A 25971-nucleotide genomic window follows, 5' to 3' on the forward strand; every position below is an offset into this window, starting at 1 on the left:
GAAGCAGCTTTTCCTCTCCTGGAATTGACACCTCCTCATCTATTATTGGGAGTGGACTACATCCACCCTGATTGAATTGGCCTTGTCAACACTGGTTCGCCACTTGTGAAGTAACTCCCTGCTCTCCATGTGTCTGTATATAATGCCTGCATCTGTAGCTTTCACTCTATGCATCCGAAGAAGTGAGGTTTTTACTCACGAAAGCTTATGCCCAAATAAATCTGTTAGTCTTTAAGGTGCCACCAGACTCTTTGTTGTTTTTGTAGATACAGACTAACACGGCTACCCCCTGATACTTGACATCTGAGGGAAGGCAGCAGAAGGAGACTCCACCGATTGGAAGGCATGAGATGCACTGTCCTGGGGATGGGGGTTCCATGACCACCGCTCCCAAGAGAAGGAGGTGAGTGGTGGTGGTCAGGGACTCCCTCCTCAGGGGGACTGAGTCATCTATCTGCCACCCTGATCGGGAAAACCGAGAGGTCTGCTGCTTGCCAGGAGCTAGGATTCACGATATGACAGAGAGACTGCCGAGACTCATCAAGCCCTCGGAGCACTACCCCTTCCTGCTTCTCCATGTGGGCACCAATGATACTGCCAAGAATGACCTTGAGAGGATCACTGCAGACTACATGGCTCTGGGAAGAAGGATAAAGGAGTCTGAGGTGCAAGTGGTGTTCTCATCCATCCTCCCTGTGCAGGGAAAAGGCCTGGGTAGAGACCATCGAATCATGGAAGTTAATGAATGGCTACGCAGGTGGTGTCGGAGAGAAGGCTTTGGATTCTTTGACCATGGGATGGTGTTCCAAGGAGGAGGAGTGCTAGACAGAAATGGGCTCCACCTAACGAAGAAAGGGAGGAGCATCTTCACAAACAGGCTGGCTAACCCAGTGAGGAGGGATTTAAACTAGGTTCACCGGGGGAAGGAGACCAAAGCCCTGAGGTAAGTGGGGAAATGGGATACCGGGTGGAAGCACGAGCAGGAGAGCGCAAGAGGGGGGAGGATTCTTGTCTCATAATGAGAAAGCAGGACGACCAGCGAGTTATCTGAAGTGCCTATACACAAATGCAAGAAGCCTGGGAAACAAGCAGGGAGAATTGGAAGTCCTGGCACAGTCAGGGAACTATGATGTGATTGGAATAACAGAGACTTGGTGGAATAAATCATATGACTGAAGTACTGTCATGGATGGATATAAACTGTTCAGGAAGGACAGGCAGGGCAGAAAAGGTGGGGAAGTTGCATTGTATGTAAGAGAGCAGTATGACTGCTCAGAGCTCCGGTATGAAACTGCAGAAAAGCCTGAAAGTCTCTGGATTAAGTTTAGAACTGTGAGCAACAAGGGTGATGTCGTGGTGGGAGTCGCTATAGACCACCTGACCAGGGGGATCAGGTGGACGAGGCTTTCTTCCGGCAACTAACAGAAGTTACTAGATCACAGGCCCTGGCTCTCATGGGAGATTTCAAACACCTGATATCTGCTGGGAGAGCAATACAGCGGTGCACAGAGAATCCAGGAAGTTTTTGGAATGTGTAGGGGACAATTTCCTGGTGCAAGTGCTGGAGGAACCAACTAGGAGCAGAGCTCTTCTTGACCTGCTGCTCACAAACCGGGAAGAATTAGTAGGGGAAGCAAAAGTGGATGGGAACCTGGGAGGCAGTGACCATGAGATGGTTGAGTTCAGGATCCTGACACAAGGAAGAAAGGAGAGGAGCAGAATTCGGACCCTGGGCTTCAGAAAAGCAGACTTTGACTCCCTCAGGGAACTGATGGGCAGGATCCCCTGGGAGAATAACATGAGGGGGAAAGGAGTCCAGAAAAGCTGGCTGTATTTTAAAGAATCCTTATTGAGGTTGCAGGAACAAACCATCCCAATGTGTAGAAAGAATAGTAAATATGGCAGGCGACCAGCTTGGCTTAACAGTGAAATCCTTGCTGATCTTAAATATAAAAAAGAAGCTTACAAGAAGTGGAAGATTGGACAAATGACCAGGGAGGAATATAAAAATATTGCTCAGGCATGCAGGAGTGAAATCAGGAAGGCCAAATCACACTTGGAGTTGCAGCTAGCAAGAGATGTTAAGAGTAACAAGAAGGTATGTTAGCAACAAGAAGAAAGTCAAGGAAAGTGTGGGCCCCTTACTGAATGAGGGAGGCAACCTAGTGACAGAGTATGTGGAAAAAGCTAATGTACTCAATGCTTTTTTTGCCTCTGTCTTCACGAACAAGGTCAGCTCCCAGACTACTGCACTGGGCAGCACTGCATGGGGAGGAGGTGACTAGCCCTCTGTGGAAAAAGAAGTGGTTCAGGACTATTTAGAAAAGCTGGATGAGCACAAGTCCATGGGGCCGGATGCGCTGCATCCAAGGGTGCTAAAGGAGTTGGCAGATGTGATTGCAGAGCCATTGGCTATTATCTTTGAAAACTCATGGTGATCGGGGGAGGTCCCAGATGACTGGAAAAAGGCTAATGTAGTACCCATCTTTAAAAAAGGGAAGAAGGATGATCCGGGGAACTACAGGCCAGTGAGCCTCACCTCAGTCCCTGGAAAAATCATGGAGCAGGTCCTCAAGGAATCAATTCTGAAGCACTTAGAGGAGAAGAAAGTGATCAGGAACAGTCAGCGTGGATTCACCAAGGGCAAGTCATGCCTGAGTAACCTAATTGCCTTCTGTGATGAGATAACTGGCTCTGTGGATGAGGGGAAAGCAGTGGACGTGTTATTCCTTGACTTTAGCAAAGCTTTTGATACGGTCTCCCACAGTATTCTTGCCAGCAAGTTAAAGAAATATGGGCTGGATGAATGGATTATAAGGTGCATAGAAAGCTGGCTAGATCGTCGGGCTCAATGGGTAGTGATCCATGGCTCCATGTCTAGTTGACAGCCGGTATCAAGTGGAGTGCCCCAAGGGTCGGTACTGGGGCCGATTTTATTCAATATTTTCATTAATGATCTGGAGGATGGTGTGGACTGCACCCTCAGCAAGTTTGCAGATGACAGTAAACTGGGAGGAGTGGTAGATATGCTGGCGGGTAGGGATAGATACAGAGGACCTAGATAAATTAGAGGATTGGGCCAAAAGAAATCTGATGAGGTTCAACAAGGACAAGTGCAGAGTCCTGCACTTAGGACGGAAGAATCCCATGCACTGCTACAGACTAGGAACCAAATGGCTAGGCAGCAGTTTTGCAGAAAAGAACCTAGGGGTTACAGTGGATGAGAAGCTGGATATGACTCAGCAGTGTGTCCTTGTTGCCAAGAAGGCTAACGGCATTTTGGGCTGTATAAGTAGGGGCATTACCGGCAGATCGAGGGACGTGATCATTCCCCTCTATTCGACATTGGTGAGGCCTCATCTGGAATACTGTGTCCAGCTTTGGGCCCCACACTACAAGAAGGATGTGGAAAAATTGGAAAGATTCCAGCGGAGGGCAACAAAAATGATGGGGGCTGGAACACATGACTTATGAGGAGAGGCTGAGGGAACTGGGATTGTTTAGTCTGCAGAAGAGAAGAGTGAGGGGGGATTTGATAGTTGCTTTCAACTACCTGAAAGGGGATTCCAAAAAGGATGGATCTAGACTGTTCTCAGTGGTAGCAGATGACAGAACAAGGAGTAATGGTCTCAAGTTGCAGTGGGGGAGATTTAGGTAGCATATTAGGAAAAGCTTTTCACTAGGAGGGTGGTGAAGCACTGGAATGGGTTACCTAGGGAGGTGGTGGAATCTCCTTCCTTAGAGGTTTTTAAGGTCAGGCTTGACAAAGCCCTGGCTGGGATGATTTAGTTGGGGATTGGTCCTGCTTTGAGCAGGGCGTTGGACTAGATGACCTCCTGAGATCCCTTCCAAGCCTGATATTCTATGATTCTATGCCTAGACCCAAGGTTTGGGGAGGAGATTCAGGGGTTTGTAGGGTTCTTACCCCTCTCATTCCTCTCAGCAGGTACATGGACCACATTGTAGCCTGGCCTTTTTTGTATTCAATGGATGAAGGTAAATTTGAGTCATATCCTGTATAACATGAGACAGCGAGACACACTGTATGGTGATCTCTTATTTTTTCCATTTTAAGGTTAGTATTTTGCATCAAGAGACGGTATAAAATAGCCTCCACTGAGAGGGCATTGAAATATTTAGGTTCAGTTCTCTGCTGTGTATTGACCTTTCAAGATATTTTTGGTTGTGGATTGTTTATTTTTCCTAAACGTCTAAGATGATTCCAGTAATTGCGAGTAGATTGGTTGGAAAATATTTTCCTCTAGAAAATTTCAAATTTTCACTGAAAAACTGACCATTTTAATTCAGAAAAGTTTTATTTTCTGAAAACTCAAAATATCCCTTAGAGAACGGATATTTTTCACAAAAAGTCATTTTGTCAAAAGTCCAATTTTCCATTGAAAAACAGTTTTGATGGTGAATTTTCTACCTGCCTTAACTGAGAGTTCTGGGTATGAATTGTGTGCTAAATCAGGCCAGCATATTGGAATTACTGTAGATTCTAGTCTTCACATGCTTTATGCTTTCAGAAGGATCTACTGAACAGCTAACTAACCTTTGGATAAAGATTTTTTTAATTTTTAAATTTATGTTTTCAGTTTTGCAAACAAGCATTGTTGAGTACAAGAAATGTGTGTGTTTGTACACACACGCTCACTGTCTCTTTAGTTTTAAAATTTCTCCTCTCTTCTGAATAGGGAGTAGTAAGTAACAAGACCATCTATTAGCTTCAGCACAGTTAACTAAACCGCAAGGAGCAAAAAAGTCATTAAGGCTATGTCTACATTAGCACTTGTGTCGGTAAAACTTTTGTCGGTCAGGGGTGTGAAAAAAATACACCCCGACCGACATACGTTTCAACCACAAAAGCGCTGGTGTGGACTGTGCCATGTCGGCTGGAAAGAGCTCTCTCCTGTCAGCATAGAGCGGCTACGCAGGAGACCTTACAGTGGTGCAGCTGCAGCAGTACAGCTGTGCCACTGTAAGGTCTGTAGTGTAGACATTGCCTAAGTTTCAATATCTGAACGCTTGGAACAGTGTAGGCTTGGCATGAGGCCAAAATAAAATTAAACACTGTCTCCATTAGAATAAAAATCCAACTTCTCAGGCGAATTTGCTAAGATCCCAATACTACAAAGACTTCCACATGTGCTTCATTTTACTCTCTCTGAGTGGGCCCATTACTCACAGTGTGTAAAGTTAAGCAGGCGTGCAAGCCTTCATAACATCAGGGCCTAAGGTATTATCTACTTCCTGGTTACACAACGGTTAGGTTGATCCTGAGTATAAACGGATTTCCCCTGGAGCCTCGTGCCACAGGCTCTCTCTGCTTTTGCAGATCGGTGTTTGTTGAGGCCCAGACTTTTCTCGTTTTATTTTGCTGAGTAGGAGTCCTACTTTGGGAAGAAGAGTTTCTTTTTCTCTCTATATACGTGCACATGTCATTTCTTTCCATTCATTTGTCCAAAGTAGAATTTACTCCATTAGACTGATGGACATAAGGAGCCAAAATAATTCTGTGTGACTGGGGCTACATTTTCAGGGCTGGCTTGTGTCAGTGGTGATGGCAGAGGGATAGTCTCCTCCAGCTGAGAGGTGACATAGCTGAGTTGATAACGCACTGGCCTGAAACTCAGATGACTAGGGTTCTATTCCAGGCTCTGCCACCAGTTTGCTGGGTGACCATTGGTAAGTCACTTTGCATCTATGTGCCTCATTTTTCCCATCTGTTAAATGGGAATAATGACACTGGCTGCCTTTGTAAAGCGCTTTGACATCTATGGATAAAAGGAACTATATAAGAGCTAGGTATTACTATTGTTACCTCCCTCAACCACCCAGGGAGGAGTGGACGCCACAAGAAGTATAGGTTTTTCTTCCAATGCTGGACTATTACAAAACATTATGCACAATCTTAAACCAAGCATTCTCATTTCCTGTGAAAGCCATATGGAATGTACAGTCCAATTCACTCCCACACCCGCATTCATTAAAAGGGCGAGGTGATTATTAAAGTTGTTACATTTTGGTTAGCACCCCTTGCCCATTAGTAACATCAAGTGGTTGTCAAAATGCAAGCTTAATACTAGTGTTTAAGAAACAGAGATTGAATGTGGCTGCAGTTAAAGTTGGAAATTGTAGGATATTCTCTCATACCAAGCACATCTCTACCACCCAGCCACGTTTTCCGGTGCTCATGAATCCATGAACAATGAAGCGTGTTTTCCTATGTGAGCAGAAATATGAGTCTTTGATAGTTGAGGAATGTATTGCAGAGATCACCTGTTTAGAGCAAAAACAACAGTAATAATCATCATCCTCTATTTTGTCATCCTCCAACTCTTCTTAGCTAGGAAATAAAAACAAAATATGGTCCAGATCGTCCCTTATATAGGATGCTATCTTCACTCCTGGAAACCCATGGGTCTCATTGGCTCCCCACAGCTCCCTGCCTCTCTAACCCCAGTTGCAGCATAGCTCCTGCACTGTCCCTGCTGCTCCAAACTACTCCTCTCTGTGTACAAAGAGCTCTTTATACATAGAGCCAACCAGCATAAGTTAATCACAATGAGCAATACCTCACTGAGTATCCCCAATGCCAGTCCTCCCAGGTCCTGCCTGCCCCCTTACTGACCTAACTCCTGACTCCCCAATACTGCAGTGCAACTGAAGAGTGGCTTTGGGAAGTCACAGGGGATGGAATCATTGAGGTTACTCCCCTCTCCAAATATGCTGGTACAGCTCCGTGCTAGGGGCAGTAGTGGAGGCCCGCTGTACATTCATTTAGTATGGCCCTTTCTTCTGCTGCCAGGATGATCTCTAACTCTCAGTCTAACTTTTTAAACTAATGCTGGGTCTCTGCTCTGGGTGAGTGGCGAGAGTGGGACTCTGACGCATTCCAGGGCGATGTCCCTACAAGCTTAGTTTGAGTCATTTCTATTCAATGCAGGTTGAGCTGCTGGGCAATAATACAAGGTACGTGTTACCTGATTTAATGTGTTGGATAGCAGTAATGTCTTGTGTAACCCACTGGTGAGTGTATGCTACATGTCCTCTCATAGCTCTGGCTTTAATAGCTCCTGTCTTTACCTTTTGAGGTGCCCAGTTGGATCCCTGTTGTGTTGGCCAACATGGTGGCTGTCACATTTACACCGTCACAGCTTGTGGCATTTTTGATGTTCATGCATAACACAAAAGGCAAAATGTTCAAAAGCTCCTAAGTCCCATTTTTAGAAGAGTCTTAGGCTCCTAAGTTTCACTGAAAGTCAATGGGACTTAGGCTCCTAAGTGTCTAAGTCATTTTTCTACATCACTTAATTTTTTTTTTGAAAATGTGACCTCCTGGGCATGTCTCACTTCCACCCCCAAAGTGATCTAGTTCTGGCTCAGTGGGATGGCACTAGTACTGCCATGTCCATGGGGCAGTAGCAATAGTGCTGGCTTACTCACGCTGCTCCACTGCCTCCCCCCGTTCTGCAGGGATGAGATGTCCATTCATTCTCCATGCCCGTTCAGTTTTTGGCTTTTGCTGAAATTGCCAACAAGGGCACCAGTTAGGGTGGTGGTTTGTATGATGAAGGCAGCTGTGTTCTCGGGAAATGGACTGAGACCACAGATTTAATTCACATAGGCCACCACTGAGAAATAATCTTAATTTGAAGCTGAACTTGGCTGCAGTGGCTACAGGTATTAAAACATGAAAGGCTCCTTTTCCCCTTGCAAGTTCCCCAAGCCATTCAGTTCCCCTCAATTCCACTTCTTCACTCATCTTCCCTTACTGGCTGCATATTTGAGTTTAAAATTATGTTGGCTTTAAAAGGCAGCATGGGCTGGAGGAATGAACACAGCATTGGGAGTGAGGAGCCTAATTCTGGCTCTGCTCTGGACTTTCTACATAGTTTTTGGCAAATCATGTCACCCCTGCCTCAGTTTCCCCATCAGTAAAATGATGATGCTAGCTCTTCTATCTGTCAGGGGTGATTGAACACCTAGAGCACTGCATAAATGCTACTGACTATTAAAACATGTCTCCCAGTTTTCCTCAGAGAATTAGATGTGTTACAAATAACAGTAGTGTGCAGCATTCCCAGTTGCTTGCACAGGAAAAGTGCCAGAAAAAGGTTTCATTTGTTTGGTTCATTTTTCAGTTTGTGCATGAAAATATTTCAGTTTTTACCCCAGTGACTTTAACCTCTGTTAGTTATGGCATCTAACAACAACCTGACTCTTTATTTCCTGACTTAGTTTCTCATGGTGAGTGACACGCTCTTCCTATGGAGCTAGTGAACATTGGCAGGTGTAATTAATTTTTAATATTAAAATAGAGAGAGGTTCTCACTTGAGAGTTATTTCTAGTTTCTTTAGTGTAAAGGGTGAAGCTGATGTTCATACTCTCTGGAGGGTCGGGTAAACCTGCCAGAAATCTCCCTGGTATTCCAGCCCATGGCGGTTTATCTGAGAAGCAGCCAAGTCGTCGGTAGCAAACTTTTTCGCCTGCAGCATACAAAGCAAATTATTAGTATTTTGGAATCCATTACAGTTAGATGGTGCATTTGAAGCAGCAACAACTTTAAAAGGAGCAGACACTGGGCTTTGGTTTTATGATTAATTTTGAAGTCCAAATTCTTTCTGTCTGTGTTAGCTAATGCAGATAATAGAGAATAGATGTTAGTGGCTCATCAAACGTAATGAAAGACCAGGATACTCTTGTGGCAACTTTTTTCCTTAGGGTTGTAGAATCCTCATACAAAAGTAAAAAACAGATTTTGAAAACGTGTTTTGGTGTCACTACTGCCAGCTCCTGATTGAAAAGCAGCAAGTGTATATGTCACAGTTCCCAGGTTAACCGCATCTCTCACCCTCCCTGGTCTTCGTGAGGGCACCCCACTTAGGTCACAGGCTCTAGCCGTCACCTTTATTGGATTGGGATCCTGTGATCCACTCCCTCTGGACCAGGAAAGTAGCCTGCAGACTCCTGCAGTTCTGTGTGATCACCTCAGCAGAACTGCCTTCCCATCAGCACCTGTTCTCTCCGGTGCAATGCCAGGGTGAGCAGCCAGCTCTCATGGAGCACGTTACTGTTTATTCAGAGCAAAAGCACCGGCCCTGCTAGGAGTGGAGATTCCCCCCTCTCCCGCATAAGAGTTCTGAAGGAATTTATCACAAAATCCTGAGCACTTATTTCCTTTGACTTTTCTGTTCATCTCAAACACTGTTCATCCCATTGAACACTCCTTCTACTGCGCTGCTCCTGGGAAACCGTGCTCACGTGTAAAATAAGTATGTCCATAGGACTTTGCAGAATCAGGGTCTAAAGGCGAACACAGGGTCTATGCATTGCTTGAGCTCTTATAATAGAACTTAAGTGGTGCACAGGCCTTTTGTTAGTTCTCGGTACCAAGTGAACTGCATCATAAATCGCATAGAATAAACTGAGTGCAGAGGAAAACGAATTTCCATTGTACTTACATTCATTTTTTATTTCATTTGAACATGACTAAATTCAACATGTTTGGTGCAGTTATTTATAAATATTGTATCTCACCTGCTGTTGGGTCCAGCAGATAAAGTGCAGCAAGCCAAATTCCAATCATCTAAAATAAATTAAATATACACGTGAAGTCCAGGTAACGCATTTTATTTGGATACTAATTGATTTAGATTTATTCATCTTGTAAAAAGTGTACAACCATATTTTCCCAGTGACCAATATAGCACTCAATCTAGCATCAACTTTCTATGCATTCATTACTTATGTCCTGCAAAGTAAAGGTAGCATGTTCTTAAATGTGCGCTTTAATCTACTCCTGTTTCAAAGCAGGGTAGATCAAAATGCACTACAGAACATTTAGGGCATGGCTAGGGTGACCAGGTAGCAAATGTGAAAAATCGGGACTGGGGGTGGGGGGTAATAGGTGCCTATATAAGAAAAAGACCCCAAAATCGGCACTATCCCTATAAAATCGGGACATCTGGTCACCTTAGGCATGGCAGCAAAAGCCACATGGACACTTAGAGCATGGCAAGCTAGTGCAGGGTAGATTTAACCCCCAGCTTGCTGCAACCTAAGTGCTCATGTAGCCAAGCATTAGTGTAAAGTGCTGTTTTCTTGATGTCTCCTCATCAGCAGATGCCCCTTTTTAGTTCACTGGTTATTTTCTCTGCTTTCTGCAATGTCATTTCTTGCTAGGTTAAAAATTCCAACTTATGTCTTACACTTAGCCTGATCGTGCATTCTAGGCATGCCCCAAACCTTAGGGTTACCATTCGTCCGGATTTACCCGGACATGTCCTCCTTTTTGTACTAAAAATAGCGTCGGGGGGAATTTGTAAAGCACTCACAATGTCCGGGATTTCCCCCTCCCCGGCAGAGCAGAGCGAGCGGCTGGGAGGGCTGCAGGGAAGTCCTGGGCTGGACTCCGGAGCAGCTGGAGAGGACCTCCGCCTCCCCCCTTCCCTGCATTCTGAGCAAGTGTCTCAGCACAAAGTGCAGCCCTCCCCTTTTGCAACTGGGAGCGGTTTCTGCCTTGCAGCGTAGCAAAACGGGAGCGAGAGCACTTTGTGCTGATACAAGGGCAGCTCTCCCTTGCAGCCCGGTCCGGACCAGGGACCGGGTTTTGTTGTGCAGGGCCAGGGACCGGGTTTTGTTGTGCTGGGGAGCTCAGCCACGTGTCCGGCTGGCACAGAGCCCAACACCCTGTTCTGAGCAGCAGGGTAAGGGGGCAGGAGAAGGGGCAGGGAGGTTCTGGAGGGGGCAGTCAAGAAACGGGGGGGGGCTTTTTGGGGGGAGTGGAGAAAGTTTTGGACAGTCAGGGTACAGGTAGGGGGTGGGGTTCTGGAGGGCAGTTAGGAGCAGGGGTCCCAGGAGGGGGCAGTCAGGGGACAAGGAGCAGGGTGGGGGGCTGAGAGTTCTGGGGGGGAGCTGTCAGGGAGCAGGAGTGGGGAGAGGGATCGGAGCAGTCAGGGGACAGGGAGCAGAGGGGTTTAGATGGGTTGGGAGTTCTGGGGGGGGCTGTCAGGGGGCAGGAGTGCGGAGAGGGATCGGAGCAGTCAGGGGACAGGGAGCAGAGGGGTTTAGATGGGTTGGGAGTTCGGGGGGGGCTGTCAGGGGGTGGGGAGTGGTTGGATGGGGCGTGGGAGTCCCAGGGGTCTGTCTGGGGGGGGGGGGGCGGATAAGGGTTGGGGCAGTCAGGGGACAAGAGGCAGGGAGGCTTAGATAGGGAGTGGAGTCCTGGGGGGCAGTTAGGGGCAGGGGTCCCAGGAGGGGGCAGTCAGGGGACAAGGAACGGGGGGCGGGTGGGGGGTTCTGGGGGGGCGGGAAGTGGGAGGGGCAGGGGCGGGGCTAGGGCGGGGCTCCTCCCGTCCTCTTTTTTGCTTGCTGAAATATGGTAACCCTACCAAACCTCCCATTACCTTCCCTGGAGAATTTTGTGTGTGCGACGAATGCAGGCTCTAGCTTGTTGAGGGAATAAATTCTGCCTCAGGTAGATCTTGGAAATTTTCTGACAAAACAGCGTTTGAGCTCTGCCCCTCCTTGTGATTCTGCTTTCATCTCTATTTCCACTCCCAAGGCACTATACAAGCCTACTCCCTTTATCTCCTCTGGTAGTGTGCCACAAACTTAGCACCCTCCCAGTTGCATTCTTCTAACAATCCTCCAGTTTGCCTTTCAAATCTCTCTTCAAATCCTCTTCCCCTCTCCCCCGCCAGGGTTTTGCATACGAGGTGTTTGGAAGCCCCAGGCTCAGCTCCTGACTCCATGCCAGGGAGCCTGGAAGCCCTGAGAACCCAGGTTTGAGCCAGGCCTCTAGGGGCTTCCAGGGTCCCAAGTCAGCTGGCTCCCAGGCTGCCCAACTTCCGCAGCCTGATGAGCCAGTTGCCCCAAGAGTCAGGAAGCCTAGGGAGCAGCAGGGGTCCCTGGCCTGGGCAGTAGAGATACCCAGGCTGCCCCAGAGCTGCAGACCCTGGAAACTCTGTCAGCTGCTGAGTGAAAATGACACAAACTGAGAAGATTCATCTGCTGCCAATCACTGAATAGCAGCATTGAAATCAGCAGCTGCTGAGTCCAGGGAGCATTTTTCATTTTTAAAACAACTTGTTTTGGCCAATTCTAATTTGAAGGATTCTGATCATTCCATCATCTCCGAGGAGCTGGGTAAAGTCTGGAGGGGAACAAAGGACAGTGACATGCAAAACTTATTAGAGGGTCACACACTTTGTTTCTTCTGTAGGCTGAATGCAGTGCTCGCACCAGAGACTCCTAGTGTTATTTACCCCATCACATCACCCAAGAAGCAGGGGTCACCCAATAGGCAGCAGGTTTGAAACAAACCTAGGGGAGTACTTCTTCACACAACACACAGTCAAACTGTGGAAGTTGTTGCCAGGGGATGTTGTGAAGTACAAAAGTATAACTGGGTTCAAAAAAGAATTAGGTAAGTTCATGGAGGACAGGTCCATCAATGGCTATTAGCTAAGATGCTCAGGGATGCAACTTCATGCTCTGAGTGTTCCAAAACCTCTGACTGCCAGGTGCTGGGACTGGATGACAGGAATGGATCACTCAATAATTGCCTTGTTCTTGTCATTGGCCACTGTCAGAAGAGAAGATCCTGGACTAGATGGCCCATTGGTTTGACCCAGTGTGGCCATTTTTATGTTCTTTGCAGTCTTCCATTCCCCTACAAGCTCCCCATGTGGCCTCCCAACTTCCTCTGTTTCAAGAACTCTCTGCAGCCCCCACCCCTTTCTTCATGCCAGATTTACCTCAATATGCTTTAGGATTAATACACAGGACCAAGTCCTCAGTTGGTGTATATCTGCTAAGCAACATGGCCTTTGGAGCTACAACAATTTATACCAGTTGAGGGTATGCCTAAGGATATGATATAAACAATTGCAAGCTTCTTTCTTTGGCCTTCTACTTCAGTCCCACCCCCCCTCCAGTCCACATGGAATAGCTACTGGAGAACAGCAATGCCGGTGAATTTCCCTGTGTAGGCTGCCCTAAAAGTAGCAGTAAAAATCACAAATCCTCTCCTGCTAGTTCTGTCACATCACACCCCTCTCAAATGCATATGCAGACTGACCCAGTCCCATATGTATTTTAATCTCCGTACTTCATCAGAACCTGGCTCAATTCTGCCCATTTATAATTCTGCTATCATCTCTTCCTTTATTCACACTCATGAGGCACTGCACAAGCCAAATCCCTTTATCTCCTCTTACACTGTGCCTCAAACTTAAAACACCCTCCCAGTTGCAATCTTCTAAGCATTCTCCCTTTTGTCTTTAAACCTCTTTTTATATCCTCTCTGCACTTCACCCCCCACAGTTCTGCCTACCATTTACTTAATAAGTGAAGTGCAACACTCTTGCACTGCAGTTATTATTTAAATGCCATGCAAAATGGAGAGGAAGGAAGGTTTTAGGTGTAGTGCACCTCTCTTTCTCATTTGTATAATGGGTTTAATAGTGTTGTCAGGATAAATGCATAAAAGATTGTGAGGTGCTCGGATACTGCAGTAATGGGGGCCATATAAGTACCTAAGAGACATAGAACTACCTCTTTCCCTTGCTATATTGTTGTTCCACCCTTTGGCTGCTGTCCTGGAATGGTTTATGCCAGCAGCTGTTGTGCTGTTTTCTGCTCTTTCTGCACAGATCATATTATAAATTCTCCAAAGCAGAAAAGACGCCTCTTTAAAGTGCTCATTCACCAGATCAATACAATATGTCTAAGTGTTCACCTGTTGTCTTTTATACTTCAGTTTAGGGCCAAGGATCAGATTCATTAGAAGGAAAGAGGTAAATAAAAACATGCCCAGAGGATTACAGTTAATGTCTTTGCAAACTCAAAACAAAATCCTTGATAACGGAAATACCCAGCAGTACAAAGTTCTCTGCATACCACATGTCCCCTCTTACCTGTGTGAACATCCAGTTTGCCTCTAGAAAATGACTACTTGGAAACACACCGGCCCACTCCTTAAAAGGAATCCGAGAGTAGCCTCTTCTGTAGGCACATCCACCCTCTGTAGCTCAGGTTGGAGATGGCACAGAAGGATCCCAGTTAGCTGCCCAGGCTCTTCCAGACACTGAAAACTGGTGCATAGAGAATTGCATGGTTTGCTGGTGACGTGAAGAGTGAAGTAATCTGTACAGGAAGTGGAGGACTTCATCCCATCTCCAAATGCTGCTTACTCCTCCCATGTGTTTGTACAGTACTTAGCATGGTGATCCCTAATTGCTATTAGGATAACTGCAATGTAAAATATAACAGAGAAGGGAGCATCTTGACCTTGGCCAATCTCCTCTTCCTGTCTACGTACTAGGAGTTGTATGGGGAAATGCTCCAGGAGGCAACTGACTTTAAATAAAGGCTCAGAATGACACAGATTTAAAATTAGGCAAACCAGCCCTCCAGTGGAGCAGAGTGCTTTGGAACTTCTTTCAGACTCTCCTCCTCCAAATCAGCTGACAGAGCAAAAGCAATAATTAGGTCAGGGAAGAGCGTTCATACACATCACTTTGTCTGGCGTAGGTAAGAAGGGAGGCTTTCAAATATCTGCTGATCTCCTAAATTATGTCGGAGTCTCTTGATTGAAACAGTGACCCAGAATAGTTGCTAGGGGATGTTTTTCTGAGGTGTTTGATGTGGGTGATGAGGGTACAAAGTGTACAGGCATTTGCTCACTGTTGAAGACCACGTACCAGGGGTTGGGATTTCAAGATATTAATATTCTAGCCCGATGAAGAACCAAATACAATTAATATGATGGTAACGTAGGACAGAGGAAAAGGAGATATTAATCCACAGACACTTGCTTGGGCATGGCTCACAGTCGAATGGACTCAGATAATGTAGTGATGAAAAAAACCCATTTGATTATCCAGTTTTTCATCTTGCCAATGTAAGATTGTTCCATTCAGCATTTTGTCTAGTCTAGTTTAATGTCCTAAGTAAGGAGGATTCCACCACTTCCTTGCACTGGGATTCATGGATTTTTAAGGCCGAAAAGGTCCAATATGATAATCTATTGTTGACATCTGCATAGCTCAGGCCATAGAAGAGTTTGGGAGATGTTTGTGCTACCTATGGATTCTTCCACTAGTTTATAGTCATTGACTAAGATTTCTTGCCTCTTCTTTCATTCTAGGGGCTCTTTTTCTCCTTTCTTCTTGGTCAGTAGTTAGGTTACTGTCAATGTCTGTCCTATTCTCAGTCTGCTTGTCAACTAGCCATCCTCAAATGCAGGATATCTTTTGCTGGCAACCAGCCTGAATGTCTCCATAGATGATTGTGTAATAGAATTTTTTCTAGTTGCCACATTCTTCCATTACGTATCTCCATAACAATCCCATCCATTCTTTAGCTGTGTGATGTCTCTGACAGTACTTTACTTCGTGCTTTATCTAATTTTGCTTCCTCAGTGACTTCAAATATTACTCATCGCTAGAGCTGAATGTGAAATGGTTCTCCCATCCAGCAACATTTTTTGAGATTTCAAATATGTTCCTGTTTTGTACTAGGATGAAACTAAGACCTTCTGACATTTTTCACAAAGAGAGAGACAGACACAGACCCACCCCAGAATAGCTAGTAGCATGATGCTCCAAATCAGACAATGCCAGGACTTAAACAGGGCTCTCCCAGATCCCAGGCCTCACATCTTGCTTCAATGACTAGGCTGGTGGCAGTGGATCTTTCTCAGTATCTCCTGTTGGAGCTATTCCACTTTGTATAAACAATTAGTTATTGGCTAGAGTACAAGCAAGACTGAATATAGCACAGTGGTTTAGTCACTGATGTGGGAAACCAGGGTTCAGGTCCTTGCCCTAGAGCAGGGATTTGAACCTATGTCTCCCATGTGCCAGGTGATGTGTTAACCAGGAGTCAGATGGTCAGAGGCACACACTTTAATCCTAGACCTGAGAAACCTTTCTGATGAAAGTATTGTTGACTGTGACCCTTTCCCATGTAAAGCTTTGGTTTTGACAAATTGGTTATTTTCTGATGAAAACCTGTTTTATCAAAAAATTCCCAACCAGTTCTACTTGTGCCCCTATATATTTGACTCTGGAAAGGATACAGATTACACTTCCTGAAGATATAGCTTTTCTGGTCTTCTTTCAAATTGAGACAACACCCTCCCCTCCCCCCGAATCCCAGTTACGTTACATTCTCTCTCCAAAGGAGTCTCATCACTTGTTGGGATATGTCAGTGTTTAGACACGGCAATCTCTTCCTTTCAGAGCTTCCACGGGTAGCCCTCAGAACTCGTTTGTTTGCTTCTCACATGTTGGCTGAGTCACTCTACTGTCCCTGTCTCAGATACACCCCTTAGTTAGCAGTAATGGATTTCACTGGCCCCTACATGGAAACAATCAAACCCAGCACACTACCCTTCTTATTTTTAGTCACTTACCACTCTAAATCCAGCATGTGCGGTTGCTTTGTAATCTCTGTTCAGATCACTCCTTCTGGAACACTGGTTCCTGCTCTCTTTCCTCAGACGTCTCATCTCCTTGGGTGTGGACCCACCCATAAAGTGCCTAATTATGTATTTAGTGCGGGGGAGTGTGAACCTTTGTGATGATCATATAATGAGAGTATCCTTGTTCCACCCTTTCCTGTCTTGTCTTTTCTTACCATCTCCTGGTTATCTAGCTTACACCTATTAACATTTTACCACTGACCTAATTAAAAGCAGGGTCAGGCCTTTTACTCCTCTGGGTAGGGACTGTGACTTTATTTCTGTAAAGTGCTGTGCAAACTATGATGTTATTTACATAGTCATAAACTGTTATTTACATAGTCCTTGTGGGAGTTGGGAGCAAGCTGCTGCCACTTCTATTCAGTGACCATTTCCATATTTAGGACCTGATACTGCTTCCACTAAAGTTAGGGCCCTACCAAATTCACAGTCCATTTTGGTCAAATTCACGGTCAGAGTATTTTAACAATCATAAAGTTCATGATTTCAGCTATTTAAATCTGAAATGTCATGGTGTTGTAATTGTAGGGGGCCTGACACAAAAAGGAATTGTGGGGGGGTCGCAAGGTTATTGTAGGGGGGGTTGCAGTACAACTACCCTTACTTCTGCACTGTTGCTGGTGGGGCACTGCCTGCAGGGCTCCCGGCGAACAGCCACCGCTCTGGGGCTGCCTAGCTCTGAAGGCAGCGCAGAAGTAAGGATGGCAATATTGCAACCACCCTAAAATAACCTTGTGACCCCCCTCACCCCCCCGCAACTCCCTTTTGGGTCAGGACCCTCAATTTGAGAAATGCTGGTCTCCCACATGAAATCTGTATAGTATTGGGTAAAAGCATACAAAAGACTAGATTTCATAGGAGGAGACAAGATTTCATGATCCATTTTTCTTGGCTGGGAATTTGGTAGGGCCCTAACTAAAGTCAATGGCAAAATTTCAGTGGGGGTAGAATAGGGCCTGTTAGTAATGAATGGTCAATACTCCAGTAACTGGGCATTGATCTGAAAATAGAAATGAAGCACTATTTACAGGCCTCACATCTTGCCAGGTTGGTATTGGTGTCTGGTAAGGATGGGATTAGATCCTGGTAATGTTAGGTAAGACATTGAAGGAGGAAGGGTTTTGTGCCAGATTTTTTAAAATGAGGTCACCTGCCAACATTTTTGAAAGTGACCAGTCATTTTGGGTGCTTTTATTTACAGTGCTCAATTTGAGACGCCGTAAAGGATCCTGATTTTCAGAAAGTGCTGGGCCCATGCCCTCTGAAATCAGGCCCCTTTACGATGTCTTAAATTAAGAACCCCAAATCACTGGATATTCTTCAAATTTTGTTTGCTACCTGCAGAGTGTGTGTATTCTCTCTCATCACAGAGCACGCTACAGGGATATAGTTACAAATTAACTGAAACAGCAACTTCACCACAGTAAGAAACAAGAGGAGGGTTTCAGGGTTCTGCTATAACTGAGAGCAAATTTGGTCAAATGAATCCAACTGAGGGTTTGTTTTCACCAGATCTAAATTTCTGGAAGGGCCATATATGGAAAAGCGTATTTGACATGATCACAGGCATTTTCAGCTTTGAAATGGAATTTTGCTGTTGGTATGTCAGAGGAGAACCCAAAGTGGGTATATTTAATAAATACAGCCTACGATAACTGGGATAGGTCAATAAAGTAATGGCTTTGTTCTCTAGGCCATACTGCAGAATTTTTGTGAAGTCTGTGTTAGGAAGGAGCTTGGACAACAGGATCTAGATTTCAATTAGTCTTGACCTGTTTTTATGGATCAGGAAGATTACTTTAGAAGAAGGGGCTGGATTTTGCAGAAGTAGCCCTGATGGCTTGAATTAACTGGAGGCAAAAGCAATGGGTTTGCCGTCATGTATCCTTTAAGGATTACCCAGCAGCAGTTAGGTAAATATTTATTAACTCCCAGTTAATACACACCATCTGCTGAGTAAACAGTTCAAAGACCAGCAGGGGTAGGCGATAGCATGAATTAACGTTTCAGGGGGATATTTGGGATCTGGAGATCCATGAGAATGGTGTTATGGTGAGTAAATAAAGGTGAGAGCAAGGGAAAGAATTTCATAGCTGGGGATGCAAGTGAACAGGGAGGAAGAACATGGAGTCAATCCTTCTGGTGAAGAGTGATGCTGGGGAAAGGTGAAGTCCTTTTATCCTGGATGTCTTAATTCCTGGTAATGCTGAGATTGTAAACCTGGTTTAGGCTTAAAGACTTTTTTATGTGTTGGGAGCAACACAACTGAAAGGATCATATAGAGAGAGGCATTGTCTTGGAGATCAAGGCAGATTAACATCTTCACCGAGAATGTTGTAGATATATAAAGTGATGGTCATGAGCTGCTCCTAATAAGAACCAGTGGTCAGTAGGAACTAAACATTTTAACTAGGACCATGAGCAGCCTTCAGACCAGACCCTGGACTGTCCTAGTGTAAAACAGCTAACAGAGTGAGAGGGTGACTTGCATGAACATAAACACTAGATTGTTACATAATGCCTCTGCTTCCTGTATTGTAAGATGACTGATTCTCTCACCCCAACCATTCTTGCACTAGCTGGAATGAGGGAGGTGTGTTTCCTGCACTGCAGGAAATGTAGGTGTGTGTTGTTTGGAGAGAAGATCCTCATCATCATCATCATCATCATCCTTTAGCAGGAGTTTTGAGAAATCTGATATTCTAAAGATAAGACCAGGTCCATGGTTCTGTTCCATCACAGAAATCTGGTTTAAACATTCATCTGGGACTTCCCAACTACTCCCTCCCTCACAAACCTCACTGATCATGGCAACAACGGCTTGCAGTCAGCATTGTTTAGAGCAGCTCGTGATGGGGTATACAAACTCCACTCTGGGTCCCAAGGTGTTAAAAGGCAAAACTGGTCCCAGGTAGCCCCACTCCCCCAGGCCTGCCAAGCATGCTCTGACTGGAGAAACAGGTTAAAAGGAAGCTCAGAAGCCCAGGCCAGGGATGATGGATGGGTTGCAGGAGAGGGCAATCCTTCTCCAGGAAGCCATACAAGAGGCTGAGGGGACCACAGAGAGAGTATCGCCCACAGGCAGTGTCTTCTCTAGCCATCACCCCCTTTGAGAACCAATAGGCCCTGCTCCTTTGGATTCCTTTTGTATTGAACTATAGGGGCCATGCCCCAAAAGGAAGGGACCTATAGGTCGGAAGTAGCTCAGGGAAGCAAACTTAGACTTGCTTCAGGGAGGACCTGCTAGTGTTGCTTCCCACTGGGCCCTGGACTGGGATTCTCTGGAGAGGGAGGGCCTGTGTCCCCCTAGCACTCCCCCTTATGGCCTGAGGCCCAAATGTGGGTGGAAAGCTGAAGATTCCTGGCCTAAGGTCTGGAACAGGCACTTCTACTGCCCTGACAGAGAGTTAAAGGGCTGGAAACTGGGTGTGCTGACCACTAGGCTGCCCAGCCCTCCGAACCCCTATCCCATAGCCTTATTCCAGGGACGAAGCAACCTCCAACTTCCCCCAACATTAGCGGGTTCTGTGTGAGGCAAACTGGCTGTGGGCGGCTCAATGGGGTATCTGATTCCGGGGGGGGATCTGGATGCACAGGGGTTTGTTGGGGAGTTCTGGGTGTAACGGTAATGGGACTCTGCAGGGGGGTCCAAGTGAAAGTGGATGGAGCTCAGCTAGGGTGAGTCTGGGTGTGGAGGGCATAGAGCTTGGCAGGGGGGTCGGGTGTGGGGGGCTCAGTGGGGAGATCCAGATGCTAGGGGAGTGGGGCTCAGTAGGGTGGTGATCTAGGTGGTTCATTGGGTGGTCAGGTGCAGGAGAAGTGGGGCTCGTCGGGGGGGTTCTGGGTGTGTGTGGGTTGAGGCTCAGCAGGAGGGTCTGGGTATGAGGGGCTCTGGATGCACGGGGGTTGGGTGGATGGGGGATCAGCTCCCTCTACAGTGATCCCGCCCCCGGCAGCAGAGGAGCAATGGATGCAGGAAGAGCGAGGAGGTGGGAGTGTTTGCAGAGTTTCCTACAGCCAGGCGAGAAATCTGAGGGTGGGTCTGACCCAACTCTGGATGCCATGCAGGGGAAGAGGAAATCCCGTCCTCCCCAGCCCAGCTGGGACTAGCAGCTGAGCCCGGCGCAGGGTAGGAGCCACCAGCCAGGTCTTCCCTAGTCCCGCCTCCTGCCCCACAGTAATTTACCTCTACCGGCTGCCCTGGGCACCCAAAACATACTGCTGGGGAGGGTCGCATGACCACTTTTGTGGCTTCTTTTTGCTTCCCCGCAGAAAAATGACTTTCTGACGGGGAAGCAAAGAAATCTGCAGGGGGACATAAATTCTGCACATGCACAGAGGTGTAGAATTCCACCAGAAGTATTTATTACCTCCCTGCTCCACTGTCAGATAAATTATAAGAAATACAGTTCCCATCTGTAGGCTCAAAGGTGGAAACTCTCACCCCAACACTAGGTGGAGAATGAAGCAGAAGATGAAAATGAAACAATGTCAAAATGGAATACACATTTTTCTTCGTGCAGAAATCATTTGGGAGCAAGTAATGTAGAGATCCTGGGGAGTTATCTGGTGAAGGAACAAACCTAATGCATTTCATGAGGAATTTCTTATCTCAAGTACTGAAGGGGTGTGTGGGTGGGTATTAAAATCACATATATGTTGTACATTGTTATAGAATCCCAACAAGGGAATCTCTGTACTGGAATAGGGGAGAATGCTGGCCCATGATTGGGTTATTAACTGATAACAGGAAAGGACAGATTTTTACAGGCAGTATGGGTGCCTGGGTGAGTGGGGAAATATATATATATATTTGTTTATTTCTCAAGGTTTTAGTTCTCTAACTAAATGTTGAAGAAAGAAAATTACTCTGGTAAAACATCAGTTCTTGAACGATCTGATACTGAAGTTGTATTTTCTGCAAAACTCCAGCTAACTTTTAAGAGTTGTATTGCTATATTCTGGGATGTCGAACTTGCATAAAAGCGTCTGAATACTGCACAGTGGGAAAACAGATGAAGAGGATCAGAAGAGGAAAACTAAGGAAGAAAGATAGTATACTGTACATTGACTTCACCTAGAATGTCAGTTAGTTAGTTGGTTAGTTTATTTATTTGAGGGTGTTTTTATACTATTGTTTACTCAGGCACCAGTATTTAGATGGGAGAGTCTCTTATTTATGGACCATCTATTATTTGCCCTTTTCTTGGAAAGAAGAAAATGTGTTGTGGCATGCAATTAAACATTTTATTTCCTGTTAATGGAGAATCCTGATGTTCATGGTTCTTGCTATCAAAGTGGCACATTTTTATGCATCATTATCTGCAAAGTGGATTCTCTCTTTTAACATTGTCCCTCTGGGGAGACACTCAAATTGAAGGTAGTTGGATAAGTGGCTCTAAAATATTATTAGATTTTTGGTACAGTAATTTAATATTCTGGATTATTTATTTACTATTGCTGTTCACATCTTCCATGGAACTAAGAGGAACATATAAAGTTCAAGGATCTAATGTTTTTTCACGTCCCACAGTAACAGAATAAATGTCATGCATATAATAATAACCCCCCCACACACACTGAAACCTGAATATTCTGTAATAATGTTGTTAGTAATTTATGACATTATCCTCTGCTTATTCTTTGCACCAAGGAAGAACTTTGGACGAAGGTTTTTGTTTTGTTTTTAATTTTAATAAAATCTTTTTCTATTGTATTTCCAAAAAGCCAATACAATATTATAAAATAAAGAAAAATCAATAGTAATAACTGAAGTTGTTGAATCCAATAACAAAAGCTGCCTCTAAAGTCAGCTTTTTATGGGGTGACAAAGAGAATGCAAATTGCACAGTAGAGGAATATGCCCTCAAAAACATACTTAGACAGAGCACAGCTGTTCAAAGAGCAATTGTCTTTTTCAACATGGCAGGAAAATGCATCACATAGCACACTGTGAAATTATGAATTATAGATAAGATTTAATTCATTATAAAATGTAGGCTTACTTTATTTTGCCATTTACAAGGTATGAACATCTTGACTGATAATCTTTTCCCAAGGCAAATCTTCCTGTGATTAGATCAGGCCTTTATAGCCTCAGACTAGTTCCAAAAATTTAAATGACAGCACCACACAAATCTGAAACCAAGTTACAATTTTAAAATCTCAAAAGAGGGAGGTTGAAAGAGAAGACTGTGATACAGCAATAGCTGGTAACTGTCAATGCTTTATTAAAAGTACCTGTGATAAGTTAGCAGGGAAGATCAGTACTTCCACCCAAGTAATTATTACACCATTATCTATGAATATGTTTGTGCCTAGTACAAACAGTCCTCCAATTTCAGTTGGGTCTTCTAGGTGCTGCTGTAGTACAAATAGTATACAACAACAGGAATTATTCCCAATGCCTCAGAACTCCTCCCACTCCAGTGTGTCTCAAAAGATCTACAGGAGAGGACTCCTCATATTAGGAATTTCCAAAGATTCACAGGAATGGGGTCCTGCCCAAATAGACTTCCTAAGTTGGACCGGAGTAGGTTCCTTGGTTATGCAGGTCTTGGGGACCTTTCTCTGTTTCTGTGTGTGCTTAGTGGGCGCACTGAGTTACTGTATCTGAGCAGGAAGTCTGATGAACTTGTCAACACTGCTGCAGGCTTCCTAAGCTTTTTCCGTTCCTCTGGCAAACCTCATAAGAAATGGCTGGATTTAGAGATTTCTAAATATGCTTTTTCTGCCTCTCTGCTTTGGCCTTGCAGACTAGATCTCATTAAGATCTTGCCAATAAATCTTGTTTGACGTATTCCAGACAAGCCAGTAGTCAGGATCTGGTAGTAAAGTAGTTGCAAGAATTGTCAGATAATGATTAATACTTATTATTTCTATGTCCCATATTTTAAAAATGGCTTCATGAAATGATCTCACACTTGGTTAAAAAAAAAAGGCTTGCCACAGACCGCATACACCAAGTTCAAAGCTGAAAGGACTTTTATGGGGGATTTTACATAGGAACCAAAATTTGGTTTCTAACAGAAAGTGTCTGCCTTTTCAACACTCTGTTAGTTCATCTTATAGATAGGCAGAATCTGAATACCTTCAAACTGGAAAAAATTCAAACTATGCAGCTCAAGTCCACATCTAATATGAACAGATGCTGGAATTCTGATGAGAAGGATAGAAATTTATGGCACATGTTCTCACATTCTCCTCCTTTGTGTTCATTGTAGGAGGAAAATAAACATGATCCTAAGAACTGATTAAGCCTGTAGCACTAGCATTTCTGTGACAGGTGATCTTAATGGTTTTTCCAGACTTAGTAAGCCACATCGGTTGTTTGTATAGAAAATTCAGCTTGATTGCTAAAGGACAAATGATCATATTTTGGAAGACATCAGGGATGTTTAACATATCTGAATACTGCAGTGTTCTGGCTAATGAGATGAGCCAGGCTCTGTGATTACAAGGGGTTGGGAAAAGGTCCTGGTTGTCCACCAAATCCAGCAGAGATGGATGGAGCCGATCACAGCAAGCACAAGGTGGCAACAGCAAATTTGCTCTTAAGGAAAATGAGAAAAATCAAGTGCCTGCATTACATTAGGCTGCCTGTTACATTGTGGTTCCCAGCAATGATCAGGTTTTATTTCCATGTACATGCCTGACTTCATATCTGGATACACCGTTCTGCCAATTCTCAACAGACTTTTGAAGGTATTGCCAAAAAGTAGTTTTAAACATGTGCTTCAGGAAGAAAGGGCACATCTCAGATAATTCTAGTCCAACTTTGGAGGCTTTTATTTTCAGTAGACACTCTTCAGAATACTGGTGTAGAAGCAGATGTTCCCAGGACAACCATGGGAAATTCCAGAAATTCCCAGCATGTTTAGTTGCCCAGGAAATGGGGATTAAGAAGAGATGGTCAAGCAGCCACTCCCAGCATGAGTTGGCAAATTTAAAGCTTCTATGCTTACAAAGTACATTCGGAAGGGCAAAGGTTTAAAGACAGTCTTTTCCATTGTATTTGAACAAAGAGAGACATAAGAACATAAGAACGGCCATACTGGGTCAGAGCAAAGATCCATCTAGCCCACTATCCTGTCTACCGACAGTGGCCAATGCCAGGTGCCCCAGAGGGAGTGAACCCAACAGGCAATGATCAAGTGATCTCTCTCCTGCCTAGGTGATCAGACGTCCCGATAAAATTGGGACCGTCCCAATATTTCGGTGTCTGTCCCACATCCTGACTGATCTTTTTTTTTTTTCTCTGCTGGCGGGCACCCCCCCCCACATGTGTCCCGATATTTTCTTCCCCTCATCTGGTCACCCTACTCCTGCCATCCATCTCCACACTCTGATACACAGAAGAGGTATACATGCATGTTGGGTTCAACCCTGCAAAACCTTATTCATGTGAGTAGCCCTTACTATCACAGCCCTTGACCTCAGGGGGACTTGGCACGTCATTCCAGGATTTGCAGGCTTGGAATAATTTTAAATATGAAACTATATGGGACCACCCAGCTGGCTGACCTGTAATGAGGAAATTCAAACTAGTATATTCAAGGGGAAGAAAACAAACTAACACCTGTGGGTGGGAATAGTGGAGATACTTGGAGTCGGGACAGTGCATGCAAATAAAATTCCTAATTCCGTCCTTCCCTCTTCCCCATCGTGGTTTCTCTATTCCCAGCCCTTGTTCCTTCCTCCAACTGCAACCACACAGAGTGTAGGACTTATTACATCGCTAAGGCCTCTGTTTATCTTTTCTTGCGCAGCACTAGTGGGAGAGAGGAGTGAATCCATCCAGTTTTCTTTTCTTCGTTTTCCCATATATTAAAAATAAAGCTCCTTGCTGAAGTTCGGGTTGACTCTCTGTTTTGGATCAGTGTTGTGATGGGTTAGGGGAGCTCGAATCCCTGGCTAAGGCTCTACCTCACATAGCTGTTGTGACCTTAGCCCTCTTTCCCCTCCATGATTGCCACTGAATGGTGAGGAGGGAATTCTGTGGCCTTATCATCCCCTCTTTCTTTTTTTTTTTTTTTTTTTTTTCTCTCGACTGAAGTCTGTTGCTAAGCTTCCAGTTAGGGAAACAACTTAGAGCTGGGCGGGATGTCTTTAACGATGTTCTCTGATTGTGGAGGGGAACCCGCCTTGTGCTCTGATTTGGGAGATTCTGCAGAACCCCACTCCACAACTCTGAGCTTTTACCCTATGGCCAGATATACTGGTATTAAGGCGCAGGTAGGTGTGCCAGATAGGATTTGCAAAAGCACCTAAGTGAGTTAGGGGCCTAACTCCCAATGACTTTCAGGAATATAACCATAGATTAATTAGCGACATTTTGTTTAATGTTGTGAACAGGCATTTCTCTGTTATCCTTTAAAAATGAGAGTTAGCTCTAATTATGACAGACTCGGAGTCCTCTGGAGTCTCTGCTCTGTATCAGCCCTAGAGGAAGTTGTAATTTGTAACTTCAATCCAT

At 45.0% G+C, this 25971-nt stretch overlaps 1 protein-coding gene across 9 annotated transcripts in view; it reads right to left on the reverse strand.

The window, feature by feature from the left end:
• Positions 1–6162: 6162 nt before the first annotated feature.
• The window catches only part of LOC117880915 (pancreatic lipase-related protein 2-like), a 45366-nt gene continuing 25557 nt past the window's right edge, over positions 6163–25971 (reverse strand). For 3 of the 9 annotated variants that reach the window (XR_004646637.1, XR_004646640.1, XR_004646636.1), the window contains 5 exons: positions 22502–23320; positions 13927–14103; positions 9545–9593; positions 8339–8493; positions 6163–6282 (listed from right to left, as the gene is read on the reverse strand). Coding sequence is in view for 4 of the 9 variants with exons in the window: in XM_034777506.1 (XP_034633397.1) it covers positions 6227–6282; positions 7450–7528; positions 8339–8493; positions 9545–9593; positions 13927–13938 (351 nt within the window). In the remaining 5 variants the exon portion in view is untranslated. Of the gene's footprint in view, positions 6283–7449; positions 7529–8338; positions 8494–9544; positions 9594–13926; positions 14104–22501; positions 23321–25971 lie in introns of all 9 variants that reach the window. The other 6 variants (XM_034777506.1, XM_034777505.1, XM_034777508.1 and 3 more) reach the window with 4 other exon arrangements.

This window comes from Trachemys scripta, chromosome 7 (assembly GCF_013100865.1).
Source record: "Trachemys scripta elegans isolate TJP31775 chromosome 7, CAS_Tse_1.0, whole genome shotgun sequence".
NCBI classification, from domain to species: Eukaryota; Metazoa; Chordata; order Testudines; family Emydidae; genus Trachemys; species Trachemys scripta.